This window comes from Lolium rigidum, chromosome 5, assembly GCF_022539505.1.
Source record: "Lolium rigidum isolate FL_2022 chromosome 5, APGP_CSIRO_Lrig_0.1, whole genome shotgun sequence".
Lineage (NCBI taxonomy): Eukaryota > Viridiplantae > Streptophyta > Magnoliopsida > Poales > Poaceae > Lolium > Lolium rigidum.
The window spans coordinates 260,804,485-260,820,540 of record NC_061512.1 but is presented as its reverse complement, the minus strand read 5'-3'; the positions used below and the strand labels follow the sequence as shown (position 1 = coordinate 260,820,540).

Below are 16,056 nucleotides of genomic sequence, written 5' to 3'. Positions count from 1 at the left end.
TATACTCCGTTACCGGCACCTACTACACCTTGGGAAGATATTAGTATGGATTTTGTGTTGGGTTTGCCGCGTACTAAAAGAGGCCATGATTCTATATTTGTGGTAGTGGACAGATTTTCTAAAATGTCACACTTTATTGCCTGCCACAAAAGCGACGATGCGTCGCATATTGCTAACCTGTTTTTCAGGGAGATTGTTCGACTACATGGAGTCCCGAAGACTATTGTTTCTGATCGTGATGTGAAGTTCATGAGCTACTTCTGGAAGACAATTAGGGGAAAGCTAGGGACAAAGCTACTGTTCAGTACTACTTGTCATCCGCAAACTGATGGTCAAACTGAGGTGGTGAATCGAACCTTGTCACAACTATTGAGATCCATGATCAAGAAGAACCTGAAGGAGTGGGAAGAGTGTTTGCCGCATGTGGATTTCGACTACAATAGGGCGGTACATTCTACCACGGAGTTGTGTCCTTTTGAGGTGGTGTATGGTTTCAAACCCATTACTCCACTTGACTTGTTGCCTTTGCCCATACATGAGAGAGTTAATATGGAGGCATCCAAGAGGGCAGATTTTGTGCGTAAGATCCATGAGAAGACTAAAGAGTTGATAGAGAAGAAAGGCAAGAGCAATGCTGCAAGGATGAACAAGAAGCGCAAAGAGATGTTGTTCAAGCCTGGTGATATGGTCTGGGTACATTTTCGCAAGGATAGGTTCCCGAAGCTGCGGAAGTCTAAGTTGAAGCCTCGTGGTGCTCGGTCCTTACAAAGTGCTTGCCAAGATCAATGATAATGCATACTCGATAGATCTTCCAGTTGATGAGTTTGGTGTCAGTAATTCTTTCAATGTTGCTGATTTGACACCATATGACGGAGAAGACCTTGGAGCGTCGGGGTCGACGCCTTTTGAAGGGGGGGGGGAGATGATGAGGACATCCCTAGCTCACTACTACCTCCGTCATTACCAATTGAAGATGAACCTGCTGTGAAGATCAAGTCCAATGAAGTCAGGATTGGACTAATGACACGAGCTCGTGCGAAGCTACTTAAACAACAGGTGAACTTGTTCCTAAACGATACCTTGATTGATGAGAACTTTATACTACCTAAATCCTATTACTTATGTATCATCAGGTATGAAGAGGAGACAAGCATCGCACGAGGAGGAGAGGAGCAGCTGGACGTGAAGATGGACGTGAAGCTGGACAAGGAGCTGGACATGAAGATATCTCATGGACGCGCGAGGGAGGAGCGGGAGGAATGCGCGAGAGGAGAAGAAGAAGTCCAGGCCGGTCCAGCGCCCGGTCAGACCGGCCCCCACGCCGGGCCGCCCGGTCCCTGGCCCGGTCAACCGGCCGCCAACCGGCCGCCAACCGGAGGGAGTGCATCGTACCGGGCAGAAACCGGAAACTTCGCAGTTTTCCGGTTGCCGCCCGGTTGACCGGACCACAGACCGGCCCGCCCGGTCCACAGCCCGGTTGACCGGATTCCAGACCGGACAAGTCCGAGTCTGTCTCGACCAGATCTATTCTGGGTCGGTTATTCTTGTATCTTTTCGACCAGAACTCGTCCCGGACACCTATATAAGTGCCCAGGACGCCCCCTAGCTGCTTTAGACCACGTTTAAGATAAACCCTAGTTCTTAGTTGTTTGCTCTAGCAAAACTATTGAATCCCTACACCATATTGCTTGATATTGTGTAGATCCTGAAAAAGTCTTGTGTGATCTGCTGTTCCATTGGGAATTAGACGGTTGCAACTTACCGCTTCGTGGTCGGCGGCTACGTGCGCAAGTGTGTGGAGTTGCGAATATCTTGCAGGGTTGAGAGCTGTTGCATTGGCGACAGGGACCAATCGAGAGATCTCGTTGCGTCATACAAGTTATCATCCACTTCATCGTCGTGTTTCTCCGCTGCCATCATCCCGTGATCATCATCACCTCCGTTGCTTACTGAGAAGATCGGGCCACCCCCTTATCACATTGTCGCTGCTTAAGATGATCGATAAACTAGCCACAAAAAATTTGAAAACTGAAAGCTGGGTTAACTGGTCTTCTAATTCATAAAAAAGTTTAAGTGCACATTAAGTGCACCATATTATCTTTCCACACTTATTAATTTTTCGTCTAGCTGTATTGAACTATCACAGCATTGATATTATATTATGTCGGTTCTCTTTGTCACATATTAGTTAGACCTGTGTGCTTAAAACATATACATATTCATGAAACTGCTAATTTTCTGTGTCATTATTACTTGTCTGTACAGGTTAAGCAAAGCTCATTTAAGATACTTCAGAGATTACCAGATGGGTGCCATCCTTGTTTTGACAATGATCACTTGTGTTCTATCAATCTCCTCCGAGAGTTCTGGTACAAATCTCATGGCGCTGTTCTTGTTGATGATAAGGTATGACTTATGCAAGTAGCTTAGCTGCATTAGTCTTAACAAAGGTGAAGAAACAAGAATTCATCCTTTTATTCTAGTTTCCCACTCGTATATACTTGTTAGTTATGGCCACTGGCATTGCTGCAAGACACCTTTACCTTCATGGATAGCTCGCCACACTTGAGATGGAGAGCCCCCTAATTATGCATCCAAAAAACTACAATTCGGAAAGTAGATGGCCTTCAGAACTCTTGGCGTCCAAGAAGGCAACAATTGGTGTCCGGCCTGCTAGTATGGGCCTTGCCCGTGGGTGCACGCAGATTCGGTGATTCGTTGCCCGTGAGAGCCAATCACGACCAACGAGTGTTCTAAAAAAAACAAAAAAAATCACGACCAACGATTAGGCAGTACTAGGTACTATCACGTACGTCCAACCGCTAGGGCTTTATATACGCAATAATAATCCAGATCGGTGTAATGGATAAATGGCCTGGCGGCTCCAAAGTTTATCTAGTCCAGATCAATTTTGACATCTTCGGACGCGAAGAAGAGATGGAGTCGCCGACGATCTCGACCGAGCAAGTAGTGGAGGAGGACGACTTGCGCGTTGGCAGGCTTTCGGCTGGGTTTGCGGCGTGCTTCCTCGGCATCTTCGTCTTCTCCGTTCTGATCCCCCGCGTCACCACATTCGACAGGATCTTCTGGGCCGTCGTTGGGGCGGTCTCTTTGCTCATCGCCGTCGTCCTCGTCTGCGTGATTCTAGTTGGAAGGCTCCCCCTTCTTCGATCGCCGCCACCGGACGACCAACAACACGCGCGCCACCTGCTACTGCGCTATCTTGCGCGTACACTTGTAGTCTACACTGACGACGGCCGTGTGTTCATGTGTGTTTTACAAGCTGTCGACCAGCCCTGGTGCAACTGTATGAGCACTGGATTTTGTGCTAGTGTGTGAGTGCGCGCGTCGTCTATGTACAGTCCGCGCGTGCAACATGTAGCGGCATGGCAGTAGCTAGAGATGCACGATGCTGTGTCGAGGCCGTGTTATAAAAGAAGAACTGTAGCTGTGTAGCAGTCTTCAGTTAGGCTGGAAAAGAAAGGCCACCCCAGTGTCTCCTCCGTTTTTTCTCTGCCTGAAACCTCATTGTCGCCGGAGCGATTCAGAGATAATTGTGCGTGCGTCCACACTGGGAATAGAGAGACGAGCCAACGTAGCTCTTGTTGGTCCTGACACGCTAGCGGTATTTGAAACTTTCTGGTACGATCAAGTTTTCACTTACTTTTTCTTTTGCATAAATATACTACAGCAGGTGAAAAGGTTGTATGAAGGCTGCCGCAATTTTTTTAATTAGTCTATGTAAATGAGTTTGTAAAATATTATGAAATCACTTTGGTGTGACATGAAAGTGCGTCTGCAGCACCCATCATTAATCTTATATAAGAGAAGAATGATGTAATTGACTGAAAAAAAGAATCGAGAATGTTTAACCATACGACGCAATTTGAGTAGTTCGTGTTTTCTCAATATGGAAAGTAGAGATTTCGGATGCAATGTAGCAATTCCAATAAAAAGAACTTTTCTGAACTATATGCAATTTTATGCTTGATTATATTTTTTTTCCCCACCAGAAACGCTCACATGACAGTTGAATTCCGAAGCGTAACATATTTCTCTTTATTCATTAGTAAACAGAACTCAGACATATCATTCACCTAATTGTTAGGCCTAATACTTCAAGAGTAACACCAGATCGTGAACAATAGCCACTAGAACACCTAATGATCATAATCAGAGAGGTTTAGAGATGCATTACGGGTCATTGACGATCCCATCGACGCCTGCGTGAGGCAGGCTTGGTGTGGCGGTGTTGATGACGAACTTGTGGTCGATGACGATCGGGAGATCCTCCTGATCCCCTCCGGGCGCCACCTGCACTGCCCTGGCACAGCACGGCGAGGTTCCAGTCTGGTCTTCCCGTCGTTCTGCGCCTCCCTAGATCGGTAGGGCTTTAGGAGTTGTGGGGAAAGCAGCGAGCTAATCGTAAAACTGGCCGTGATCGATAGCAGCCAGGCTCCCCCCCTTTTATATGGCGCGAGCGACGGGGACCAAACCATCGAGTTGGTTTTGGTGCCCCCGATCGAGGCGCGTGAGATGCGAACGAGGTGGTCACGAACGTTGGTTCGTGGGCCTCCTCCTTAACGTTATTTGACTAGAACGTTTTTGTCAATGTTTATCTCTTAAATCTGACGTTATTTGACTAGAACGTTTTTGTCTCTTAAACCTGACAGGTCAACCAACATTCTCCCCCTTGATCGTTAGGTTTAACATCATTTGCCCATTCTCCATAGGAATAATAAACCAAAGTGAGGTGTTACAACAACCAATAAAATGCTATTGAACCTCAACACTTATGGCATACCCGCCTATCTTGAAATGGATAACATAATACTTATTGGGAGTGGTTCTTATTATGGTCCCTTTATTCCAGAATCATAAGGCTTCCAGTAATCCCATGCCGGCAACATGCTCACGAAAGATTCTGGGTGGTAAGCCTTTCGTTAGCGGATCCGCAAGCATACGAGTCGTACTTATATGCTTAACCTTAGTTGTTTGATCCTGGATCCTATGCATCACAACATGATACTTAATGTCAATGTGTTTGGCAGCATCACTTGACTTGTTGTTATTCGCATAGAAAACTGCGGGTTCATTATCGCAGTACAATAGAAGTGGTTTTGAAATGTTGTCGACCACTTTAAGTCCGGGAATGAAATTCTTTAGCCATACAGCCTGCCCAGTGGCCTCGTAACATGCTATAAACTCTGCTTGCATCGTAGATGAAGCAACTATAGTTTGTTTGGAGCTTTTCCACGATATAGCTCCTCCGGCAAGTGTGAATACATAACCTGACGTGGATTTCTTACTATCCACACAACCGGCATGATCAGAATCTGAATAACCAACAACTTGTAGGTTATCAGACCTTCTGTACGTAAGCATGTACCCTTTTGTCTCTTGCATATAACGCAAGACTTTCTTTGCGGCCTTCCGGTGGTCTAGTCCTGGATTTGATTGGAATCCGCCAAGCATCCCGGTTATAAAAGCCAAATCAGGGCGTGTACAAACTTGTGCATACATGATGCTTCCGACAACTGAAGCATAAGGAACCGACTTCATCTGATCAGTTTCAATTTGGTTCCTCGGACATTGAAATGTCCCAAACTTATCGCCCTTGACTACTGGGGCAGGTGAGCCGAGAGCACTTATGCATATTGAATTTCTTTAGTACTCGCTCAAAGTATGCCTTTTGTGATAGTCCCAACACACCTTTAGACCTATCTCGATGAATCTCAATGCCGAGGACATATGAAGCTTCACCGAGATCTTTCATATCAAAATTGGAAGACAGAAAATTCTTGGTCTCGTGCAGCATATCCTTATCACTGCAGGCCAATAATATGTCATCCACATACAGGACTAATATTGTGAACCTACTGCCCTTAAACTTAACATAAATGCAGTTGTCCTTAACATTTTCAGTAAAACCAAAAGTTCTAATAATCTTATCGAACTTGAGGTACCACTGGTCTTGAAGCTTGCTTCAAGCCATATATGGATTTCTTCGGACGACATGCTAAATGTTCCTTTCCTTCCACAACAAAACCTTCCAGCTGAGTCATGTACACGTCTTCATCAAGGTCGCCATTTAGAAATGCCGTCTTAACGTCCATTTGATGCAATTCTAGGTCGAAATGAGCTACTGGAGCCATGACGATCCTAAAAGAATCTTTAGATGACACAGGAGAGAAAGTTTCATTATAATCGATTCCTTCTCTCTCGTGTGAAACCTTTTGCCACAAGTCTAGCTTTGAACCTTTCGATGTTCCCTTTGGGGTCGTACTTAGTTTTGTAGATCCATTTGGAGCCTACTCTTTTGGCGTCATTAGGAACTTCTACTAGGTCCCAAACATCATTTGAGCTCATAGATTTCAACTCGTCTTCCATGGCGATTTGCCACTTAGACGAATTCAAACTCTTAATGGCCTCCTTGTATGAGGTTGGATCCTCCACCTTTCCTATATCATCTACATCCTCACTCATGTAGGTGATATAATCATCTGAGATGGCTTTTCTTCTTTCTCGATGTGATCTTCTCACGAGCGATGGTGGTGGAGGGGCATTATTATTATGAGGATCTTCTTCATTATCCGACCGGTGATTTTCTTCACCTTCTGGATTTGCGTTATCATTAGTTTCGGGATCACCATCAGTGTTGAGGACCGGAACTGTGAGGTTCGGTCTCAACATTAGAAGTGATTCTCCTCTGCATTGGTAGAACGACCTTTTGGATAATCGGGGATGGAGCACACACCCGCTTTTCCTCAAGATCGATCTTCCTTATTTCATTAACTTCATTATCCTCAAAAAATACCGCTTGCCGGGTCTCCACGTACTTAGTGGTATGACCGGGGCAATAGAAACGATATCCCTTTCCCTGTGCGGGTATCCGACGAAGAAACAACTAACCGTTTTTGGGTCTAACTTCTTAAGTTGTGGATTGAAAATTCTAGCTTCAGCAGGACAGCCCCACACACGTAGATAGTTCAAGCTCGGTTTCTTTCCCGTCCACATCTCGTGAGGTGTGTTCGGTGCTGACTTAGTGGGAGCAAGATTTAAAATATGTGCAGCCGTCTTCAATGCCTCCATCCATAGGCTTACCGGCAAACTTGCATGACTGAGCATGCTACGCACCATATCCAAAAGCGTGCGATTGCGGCGCTCAGCCACACCATTTTGTTGAGGTTCACCAGGCATTGAATAATGGGCAACAATTCCATTCTCAGCTAGGAATTTGCCCATAAGGAGCGTGCCTACCGTAATACTCTCCCCCGCGATCAGATCGTACAACTTTAATTTTTGCATTCAGTTGGTTCTCAACTTCGGCTTTGAACACTTTAAATTTGTCCAAAGCTTCCGATCGATCACGTATAGGGTAAATGTACCCATAATGGGAAAAGTCGTCTGTGAAGGTGATGAACGAATCAAAACCATCTATAGACTTAACATTAAGAGGTCCGCATATGTCAGTATGTATGAGTTCGAGGACACTCGTGGCTCTTACCGCTCCTTTCTTAATTGTTTTTGCATATTTACCTTTGATGCAATCAACACATTTGTCCGCATCGGAGAAGTCTAATGGGAGGAGTACATCATTTTTAATAAGTCTTTCCATTCTCCCCTCGAAATGTGGCCTAAACGACAGTGCTACAATTTCGAAGAAGTGCTAGTACCCTTCCATTTCTTCTCAACATTTGAAACATTACTCACATGCAAAACATAATCATTCATAGATAACATATATAGTTTGCCTCGTCTGACACCGAGGCCAACATCTTTATTACAATAATTTAAAACAAATTGTTTGTTACCAAACTTGCACTCAAACATGTTATCATCGAGACAAGAAACTGAAATCAAATTCCTACTTAAAGTAGGTACATAAAGAACATTATTTAAATGAAGGTGAAAGCCGGTGTGGAGCTCCAAGGTGAGTGACCCAACAGCTTCAACATCAACTTCAACTCCATTTGCAACTCTAAGTCGTCTTGCCCCGCTTGTTACGGTTTGGATCATATTTAATTCCTGCATAGAATTAGCAACGTGAGCAGTTGCACATGAATCAATCCACCATGATGTACAAGAGAAATCAGTATATAACATTTCATCAACAAAAGTGATTTCATCTGTACCTTTCTTCATCATCCACTTGAGGTATTCATGACGAGTCCTTTCGTAATGGCCTTCCTTCTTACAAAAGAAACACACATTATCGGTGGGCTCAAGACCGTCCATTATCCTTTTCCTTTTCCTTTGCTTTAAACTTTGGCATTTCCTTCTTGAAGGTCTTCTTTGGCGACTTTGAAGGGCCTGACCCGTCATGCTTTCTCTTTGAGGAGCCAACACGAAAAGCCCGATCCTTGTTCTGTCTTATCATTCTTTCTTCTTCCCGGATAATCCGAGGGGATATCTCAGCAAGTGTCCACTTCTCCTTCATGGAATTGTAGTTGATCTTGAACTGATCGAACTCTTCAGGGAGGGACTCCAAGATCATGATGATAAGGAGATTGTCACTGAGCTCACACTTTAGGTGCTTCGGTTTATTTGAAGCATTTATCATTCTCAGTATGTGTCCCCTAACATCACCATCATTTTTATACTTGCCAAGTAGCTTGTGAAAAAGCTCATGAGCATAAACCTTTTCGTAGCCTTTGAATTGCTCCTCCAAGGCTTCCATAAATTCCTTAGCGAGTATCTTTCTTGGGGAGAGCCCCAATAATCTCGGGTGAAATGGAAGAATTCATCACGAGCATTGCAACGTGATTGGATTTGTCCCACTTCTCCATCTTGGAGTCATAAGTTTTCTTTAGTTCATCATACCCCGTAGCACCGAGCAATCGGCGCCACGGGCTTATCCTCCCTTAAGGCATAATCAAACTCGTTGAAAGCCAAACATAGCTCAATGGAGTTCTTCCAACGAGGAAAGTTGCTGCCGGTCAACTCGCTCGACAACATCATAACGCATCGCAGCGGAAGCTGAAATTTGACATGGACATTCATTAGTAAAATTGCATGCATATAAAATAAACATGCCATAAGTTTCTTATTCTATGTCAAACACCGTTGAGCAGAAATGACATGAATTAGAACAACATTAGTGGTTGACATGCGTAAATAATACAACGTTGGTCAGAATTATTTTGCAGCCATAACATTCTCAAAATAAACATCAACTTTAGAACATTTAAGGAACAACATATGTGATGCTTAATTTGATAATTCAACATTAAAACATACTAAATACTCTAAACAAAAAATCTCGTTGGTTCATTTCTGTCCAGAACAAATGGTATGTTTTCTGATCATATTTTATAGGCAATGATTTTTCTGTATAATAGTGCAAAAAACATAAGGAAAAGCATTTAGAATGGTCCGAACATTCCGCGCGTTACCGCGCGTCAACCCGCGCGCTCCTCCGTTGGGAGAGAGTGGCGGCGCGGGATCTCGGCCCTCGCCGGAGCAGCAGCTGCTCCGACGGTCCCCGGAGGGTAAAGGCAGACACCCGGCGGCATCAGGTAGGTCTCCATCTCGCGTCCCTTAGGGTTAGGGTTGTGATTGCTTGCAGATGGTTGCAATTTGAACGAAAAAATAACCAATCTGAGTGCTAAACATGCATACAGGGGCTAAATCATCGACATTATTGCCTAATAACATGATCTACAACATAACTAGGATCATTAGATCGCATTAGAGTTCTAGTGCTAACTATGACCAGCGTCTGATACCATTGTTAGGCCTAATACTTCAAGAGTAACACCAGATCGTGAACAATAGCCACTAGAACACCTAATGATCATAATCAGAGAGGTTTAGAGATGCATTACGGGTCATTGACGATCCCATCGACGCCTGCGTGAGGCAGGCTTGGTGTGGCGGTGTTGATGACGAACTTGTGGTCGATGACGATCGGGAGATCCTCCCGATCCCCTCCGGGCGCCACCCGCACCGCCTCGGCACAGCACGGCGAGGTTCCGGTCCGGTCTTCCCGTCGTTCTGCGCCTCCCTAGATCGGTAGGGCTTTAGGAGTTGTGGGGAAAGCAGCGAGCTAATCGTAAAACCGGCCGTGATCGATAGCAGCCAGTGCTCCCCCTTTTATATGGCGCGAGCGACGGGGGACCAAACCATCGAGTTGGTTTTGGTGCCCCCGATCGTGGCGCGTGAGATGCGAACGAGGTGGTCACGAACGTTGGTTCGTGGGCCTCCTCCTTAACGTTATTTGACTAGAACGTTTTTGTCAATGTTTATCTCTTAAATCTGACGTTATTTGACTAGAACGTTTTTGTCTCTTAAACCTGACAGGTCAACCAACACTAATAACCAGTACTGCAGATGAGGAACGCAATCAGATAATGCTTTCTATTTACGTTTTCTACATACACGAGAAGAAACATAAAGAACTGACATAACTTTTCTAAGCTAACTCCCCAGCTTAGCAGCAAACACCTAATATTTCTGATAATGCCAATCGCATCTGCACAGTAATCTGTAGGTCTTTCTAACTGTCAATAATCGTGCTCTGAATCCAACAGATTCAAAGTGCCCATGAACATAATCAAGCACAACGAAGTTTCAGGCCGAGCGTGAATGAGTAGCAAAACAAAGAGATGCCAGCGAGCGGGATGATAATGTATATCAAGGGCAGATGTTATCGTCTTTTTCAATGTACCTAAATGACAATGGCACATCTTACTTAGATTGCAGACTGCATTGCAGAGTGGAAAATGCATGTGTGCTCTTATGAAATGTAGTTCCATTTAGATTGTTGGCTGGCAAATAGATGCCGGCAAATGCATGTCATGTCACTAAAGACGTGGACAATAGTCCACCTCTTGTCGTGTTTGTTTCGGGCAAGTTCGATATAGGAAATGGGAGTTGAGGTGCACGAGACTTATCAGCTGCTGATTGGTTAGGGGACATGGGAAGAAGAAGGGCAATGTCAATGCGTCAACGGATGGTGCCATAGACCTTGACTACCATGGCCAATGCCTTGGTGACAGTACAAACTGACGAGCTAGACGGTGGTGGCCGTGCCCGCCGGACGGTAGGGGGCAAGGCCACCAAGGCTGACGTCAACTATCAAGCTTCCTCGTTGGCGTTCCAAGTAGTGGTGGAGCTTGAGGGAAAACATTGGGGGGCAAAATACAAAATATAAGTATTTGAAGGGCAAAAGACCAAAAAAATTCTTCTAAGCTGTCACAAAAAGGAATTCCTTCAGAGCTTGGTAAAAAGATACATCGGTGGTTCCAAGACACCTTGAGGAAGTTGATGATCAAGAATGAAGAAGCCATTGTCGAGAGGGAAGAGAGGTGGCGTAAAGTGAAAGAGGCCACCACCAAAAGAGTTGTTGATCTCCACATGAGAGCTCTTGAGGTGGAAGAGGCCAATGCCAGGTTTTAGGCTCCTCGAGGTGAAGCCAAGGCTATGCTCATGGATGCTGATGCCAAGTATAGGATATTAGAGGCTGAAGCCAAGGTCATGGCCGAGGAGAACCGGATCATGATTATCGACTTGGACAACATTTCTGATCCCGAACAAAGGGCTTGGATCCAAAATAACCAAAATATCATCCGAGCTTGCGATGTTTGAAGGGAAATAGCATAGATGATTACCATTTGGGAAAAAACTTGCCACCTTTCTGGGAGAAACTAGCTAATTTTTGGACACATTGTATGATATTGTCTTATTTCGCATATTTGGAAGGAACTTGCCACTCGTTGGCGATGCCTAAAGGGCAATGGCATATGTTTGCTACTTTATTTCGTTGTCAATTTATATATTTATGTATGATACATGAAAAGAATCATCAAAGCAGGTAGGGTTGGTCAAATTAGCCAGTGCGGACCGTCTACGTCAGGTTAGTTGAAATATCTATTGTTGCGATGTGTTGCAGGACTATCTAGTGTCGAAGCATCTATGTATTGTCTAGATCGAACTATCTATGTACGAAACCGTCGTAGTACTATGTCCAAATGGCAATGTTAAACTATGTGCCGGCGTTGGATTTCATTTCAAATGTGCCAAACACTATAACTGTTTATGAAATTATTTTGCATCACATGGACTTGCTAAAAAATACATAAATGCAGGTGATATAAAACTACGTTTTGATGATGTATTTTACATCACCGGCTGAAGACGTTTTAACAGAAATTTAACACTAGAATAACTATACCAAAAAATAAACATGGAGAGCTCTCCGTCTCCAATCTCATCACTCATCAGTCATTTGTCACCAAGAAGCAGCCAACGAACGGCACTGCACTTGTAATTGATTTCCAATTATTAAATGTTGCACGTGATCCGCGCCATTGCATACAGTATTACCAGCTGTCCTGCCAAAAATCATTACATTAGCAGACAGCAGTGTACAGAATTCCAAATCATTTGAGCAATGGATCACAGGGCGAAGCGGGTGGCGGTCGTGGGCGCCGGCACGAGCGGCCTGGCGGCGTGCAAGCACCTCCTGGCGCGCGGCTTCCGGCCGGTGGTGTTCGAGGCCGGGGACTCCGTGGGCGGGCTGTGGACGCACACGCTCGCCTCCACCAGGCTCCAGTCCCCCGCCGTCGCGTACCGCTACTCCGACTTCCCTTGGCCGGACTCCGCCGACGTGTTCCCGCGCCACGACCAGGTTGTTGACTACCTCGCCGCCTACGCGCGCCGCTTCGGCGTCGAAGAGTGCGTCAGGTTCAGGAGCACCGTCGTCTCCGCGGAGTACGTCGGCGCCCAGCCGGAGGACGCGGCGGACGGGTGGGAGCGGTGGGCTGGCAACGGCGAGGCGTTCGGCGATGGCACGGGCGTGTGGCGCCTCACCGTGCGCCAACACGGCGCCAGCGAGAAGGAGCCGGAGACGGAGATGCACGAGTTCGACTTTCTGATCCTCTGCATCGGCAGGGTTAGCGGCGTGCCCAACATACCGTCGTCGTTCCCGGCCAACGGCGGCCCAGAGGCGTTTCGGGGGCAGGTGCTCCACTCCATGGAGCTCTCCAACATGGACGACGCGGACGCCGCTGCGCTGGTGAAGGGCAAGCGCGTGGCCGTCGTGGGCGCCGGCAAGACGGCCTACGAAATCGCCACGGAGTGCGCAGAGGCCAACGGCGCCGGCCTGCCGTGCACTATGGTGTGCCGGAACCCGCAGATGCTGCTGAACCGCCCGGACGTGTGGGGCAAGGTCAGCATCGCGTACCTCTACATGAACCGCTTCGCCGAGCTCATGGTCCCCAAGCCTGGCGCCGGCGCCGCCTCCCACCTCCTCGCCGCGCTGCTCGCGCCGCTGGCCTGGGCGATATCGGCGGCGACGGGGGCGTGGTACCGGAGGGAGATCCCCATGCGGAAGTACGGGATGGAACCCGGGCAAGGGTTCGCGAGGTGCGTGTCGTCGTGCCTCATCTCCATGCTGCCGGACGGGTTCTACGACAGGGTGAAGGAAGGCAGCGTCGTCCTCGCCAGGTCCAAAGCATTCAGCTTCTGCGCCGACGGCCTAGTGCTCCACGGCGGCGGCGAGAAGCAGCGCGTCGTGCCGGCCGACGTGGTGATCCTGGCCACCGGCTTCCGCGGCGACCAGAAGCTGAGGGACATGTTCGTGTCACCGCGGATGAAAGACATCATCGCCGGCGCCCCGCTGTACAGGGAGTGCGTGCACCCGCGGGTCGCGCAGATGGCGGTGCTGGGCTACGCGGAGGGGATGAACAACATATACGCCGCCGAGATGACCGCCAAGTGGGTGGCGCGGCTGCTGGACGGCGCGTTCCGGCTGCCGGGAGTGCGGCGGATGGAGGAGAGCTGCGCGGAGTGGGGGAAATACTACGCGCGGAGGAGCGGGGGCGGCGGGGAGGGGCAGAGCGCGTGGAGGCCGTGCATCGGCGCCGTGAACCTGTGGTACAACGACGAGCTTTGCCGCGACATGGGGTGCGAGCACAGAAGGAAGAAGGGGTTCCTCACCGAGTGGTTCCAGCCCTACGGGGCCGTCGACTACGCCGACATTCAGTAAGCAAGAGAGAGTGGATGTGTCTGCCTAGTCAAAGACCAGTGTTTACATTTGTTTTCCATTTCAAGCACACCGGTTGTTGAACCGGAAAAAAAGTAAGAACCATAAAGTAAGTAAGTATTATGTGGTTGTCCAGTTCGTATTTTGAAGTAGTCAAAACCGGTTAAATCATCCAAGTTTTTAAAGTTGGGCACTAGAGATATTTCGATCCTCATCAAAATATCTGAAATTTGAAGAAATAGTACAAACACAGAAATTGAATTCAGTTTGAATATATTCTGAATCTAACCTCAAATTCTAAAAATATTATTGTGCTTATGACATATACATATTTTGTTGTTCAACTTTATCCCTTAGGTGATTTTGTGGGGTGACATGGGTATGCTTCATTGGGCTTAAGGTTTATGTCACCCTGATGCGTATTGTAAAATATCCATGATGACGGAAGTCGAAGCCCGCAAGATGAAGCTTATCGAGTAAGGAAAGGCCCACCGCGGAGCCGACATATTCTTAGTTAGGCAAGTCACATATGTAAACCGACCCGAACTGGACTCTGAGACCTATCCTCTTATATAAAGGCTAGGAGGAGCCAGCGGGAGATCATCGAATCTTTTTTGTAAACCCTAGCTTGTTCTAGTTTACGACGCTTTAGCCTCATAATCAATTGGTCGGATAAGCCTTGTTCGTCTGACCATCGACGAAACCACCAACGCACCACTTTTCCCTGAATCCTAAGTCCATATCCATGGACGTTTTCGAGGTGACCCCTCGTCAATTGCCGCCGTCTATGGGGATCTTGGGCGCTAGAGTCATGGAGTCGGTGATTTTGGCGGTTCCACCAAGCAATAACTCGAGAATTGGCGGCGGGGAGATCAGGTTCGGTTCCATTAATTTCCTTCCACACCCACACGACCTGCTCTTGGTCTTCGAAAATCTGGACCACGGGATGGATCTGACGATCAGAAGCCTAAACTTCCCCGTCGGGTCGAGAGGATCTTCTCGCCTTTCGGACTCGATTTCATCGGGTCCTTCGGCGACTGTTGCGGCATCGCCAACCTCAAGTTCATCCATAGGCTCGTCGAGGAAGGTCAAATCGCCGATCGTCGACAATGAAACCATCCATGATGTGTCTAGCTGGGGAGAGCTTAGCATGAGCTTCCTCGAGTGCCTTTTCGGAAACATTGAACCTAGTTTCTAAATTCTGGGCATGCCCTGTGGATTCCTCTAAACAAACTATAGAACAAGATGTTGAAAATCAAAAAAGATATAAGCCAAAACGGCCAAAAAAAGAAGATAAAGGGTTTTATGTTGGTTACCCTTCAAATTTGTGGCCTCATCTCTAAACCCGATGCAGCGGCTGGCCATGTCCATGTACTCGCAAATAATCGGCTGCAGCAATAGAGTTGAAGTGATTTATAGGCCAACAATATAGACTTCATGGGAAATGATAGTATACTTACGTCTTTTGTCAACGGCACGAGATGTGTCTAAAAAATCTCGATGCACTTGCTCTTCTTGAGTTTCTTCTTCTATACTCGGGGGCAGGTACTACGCGCGGAGGAGCGGGGGCAGCAGGGACGGGCAGACCGCGTGGAGGCCGTGCATCGGCGCCGTGAACCTGTGGTACAACGACGAGCTTTGCCGCGACATGGGGTGCGAGCCCAGGAGGAAGAAGGGGTTCCTCGCAGAGTGGTTCCAGCCCTACGGGGCCATCGACTACGCCGACATCCAGTGAGCTCCACTGAGCGAGAGAGAGAATTTGAACCGAAAAAAAATAAGAACACCATAAAGTAAGTATTATGTGGTTGTCCAGTTCGTATTTTAAAGTAGTCAAAACCGGTTAAATCATCCAAGTTTTTAAAGTTGGGCACTAGAGATATTTCGATCCTCATCAAAATATCTGAAATTTGAAGAAATAGTACAAACACAGAAATTGAATTCAGTTTGAATATAATCTGAATCTAACCTGAAATTCAAAAAAAAAATATTGTGCTTATTACATATACATATTTTGTTGTTCAACTTTATCCCTTAGGTGATTTTGTGGGGTGACATGGGTATGCTTCATT

General features: G+C 46.8%; 1 protein-coding gene across 1 annotated transcript; it reads left to right on the top strand.

Annotated features, from left to right (window-relative positions):
• The first annotated feature begins 12,394 nt into the window (after positions 1 to 12,394).
• Positions 12,395 to 15,740, top strand: LOC124657543 (probable flavin-containing monooxygenase 1). Its single transcript, XM_047196080.1, has 2 exons — positions 12,395 to 13,986; positions 15,533 to 15,740. Exons 1-2 carry the CDS (start codon positions 12,395 to 12,397, stop codon positions 15,720 to 15,722), a joined length of 1,782 nt encoding a protein of 593 aa, XP_047052036.1. The 3' UTR covers positions 15,723 to 15,740.
• Positions 15,741 to 16,056: the final 316 nt, after the last annotated feature.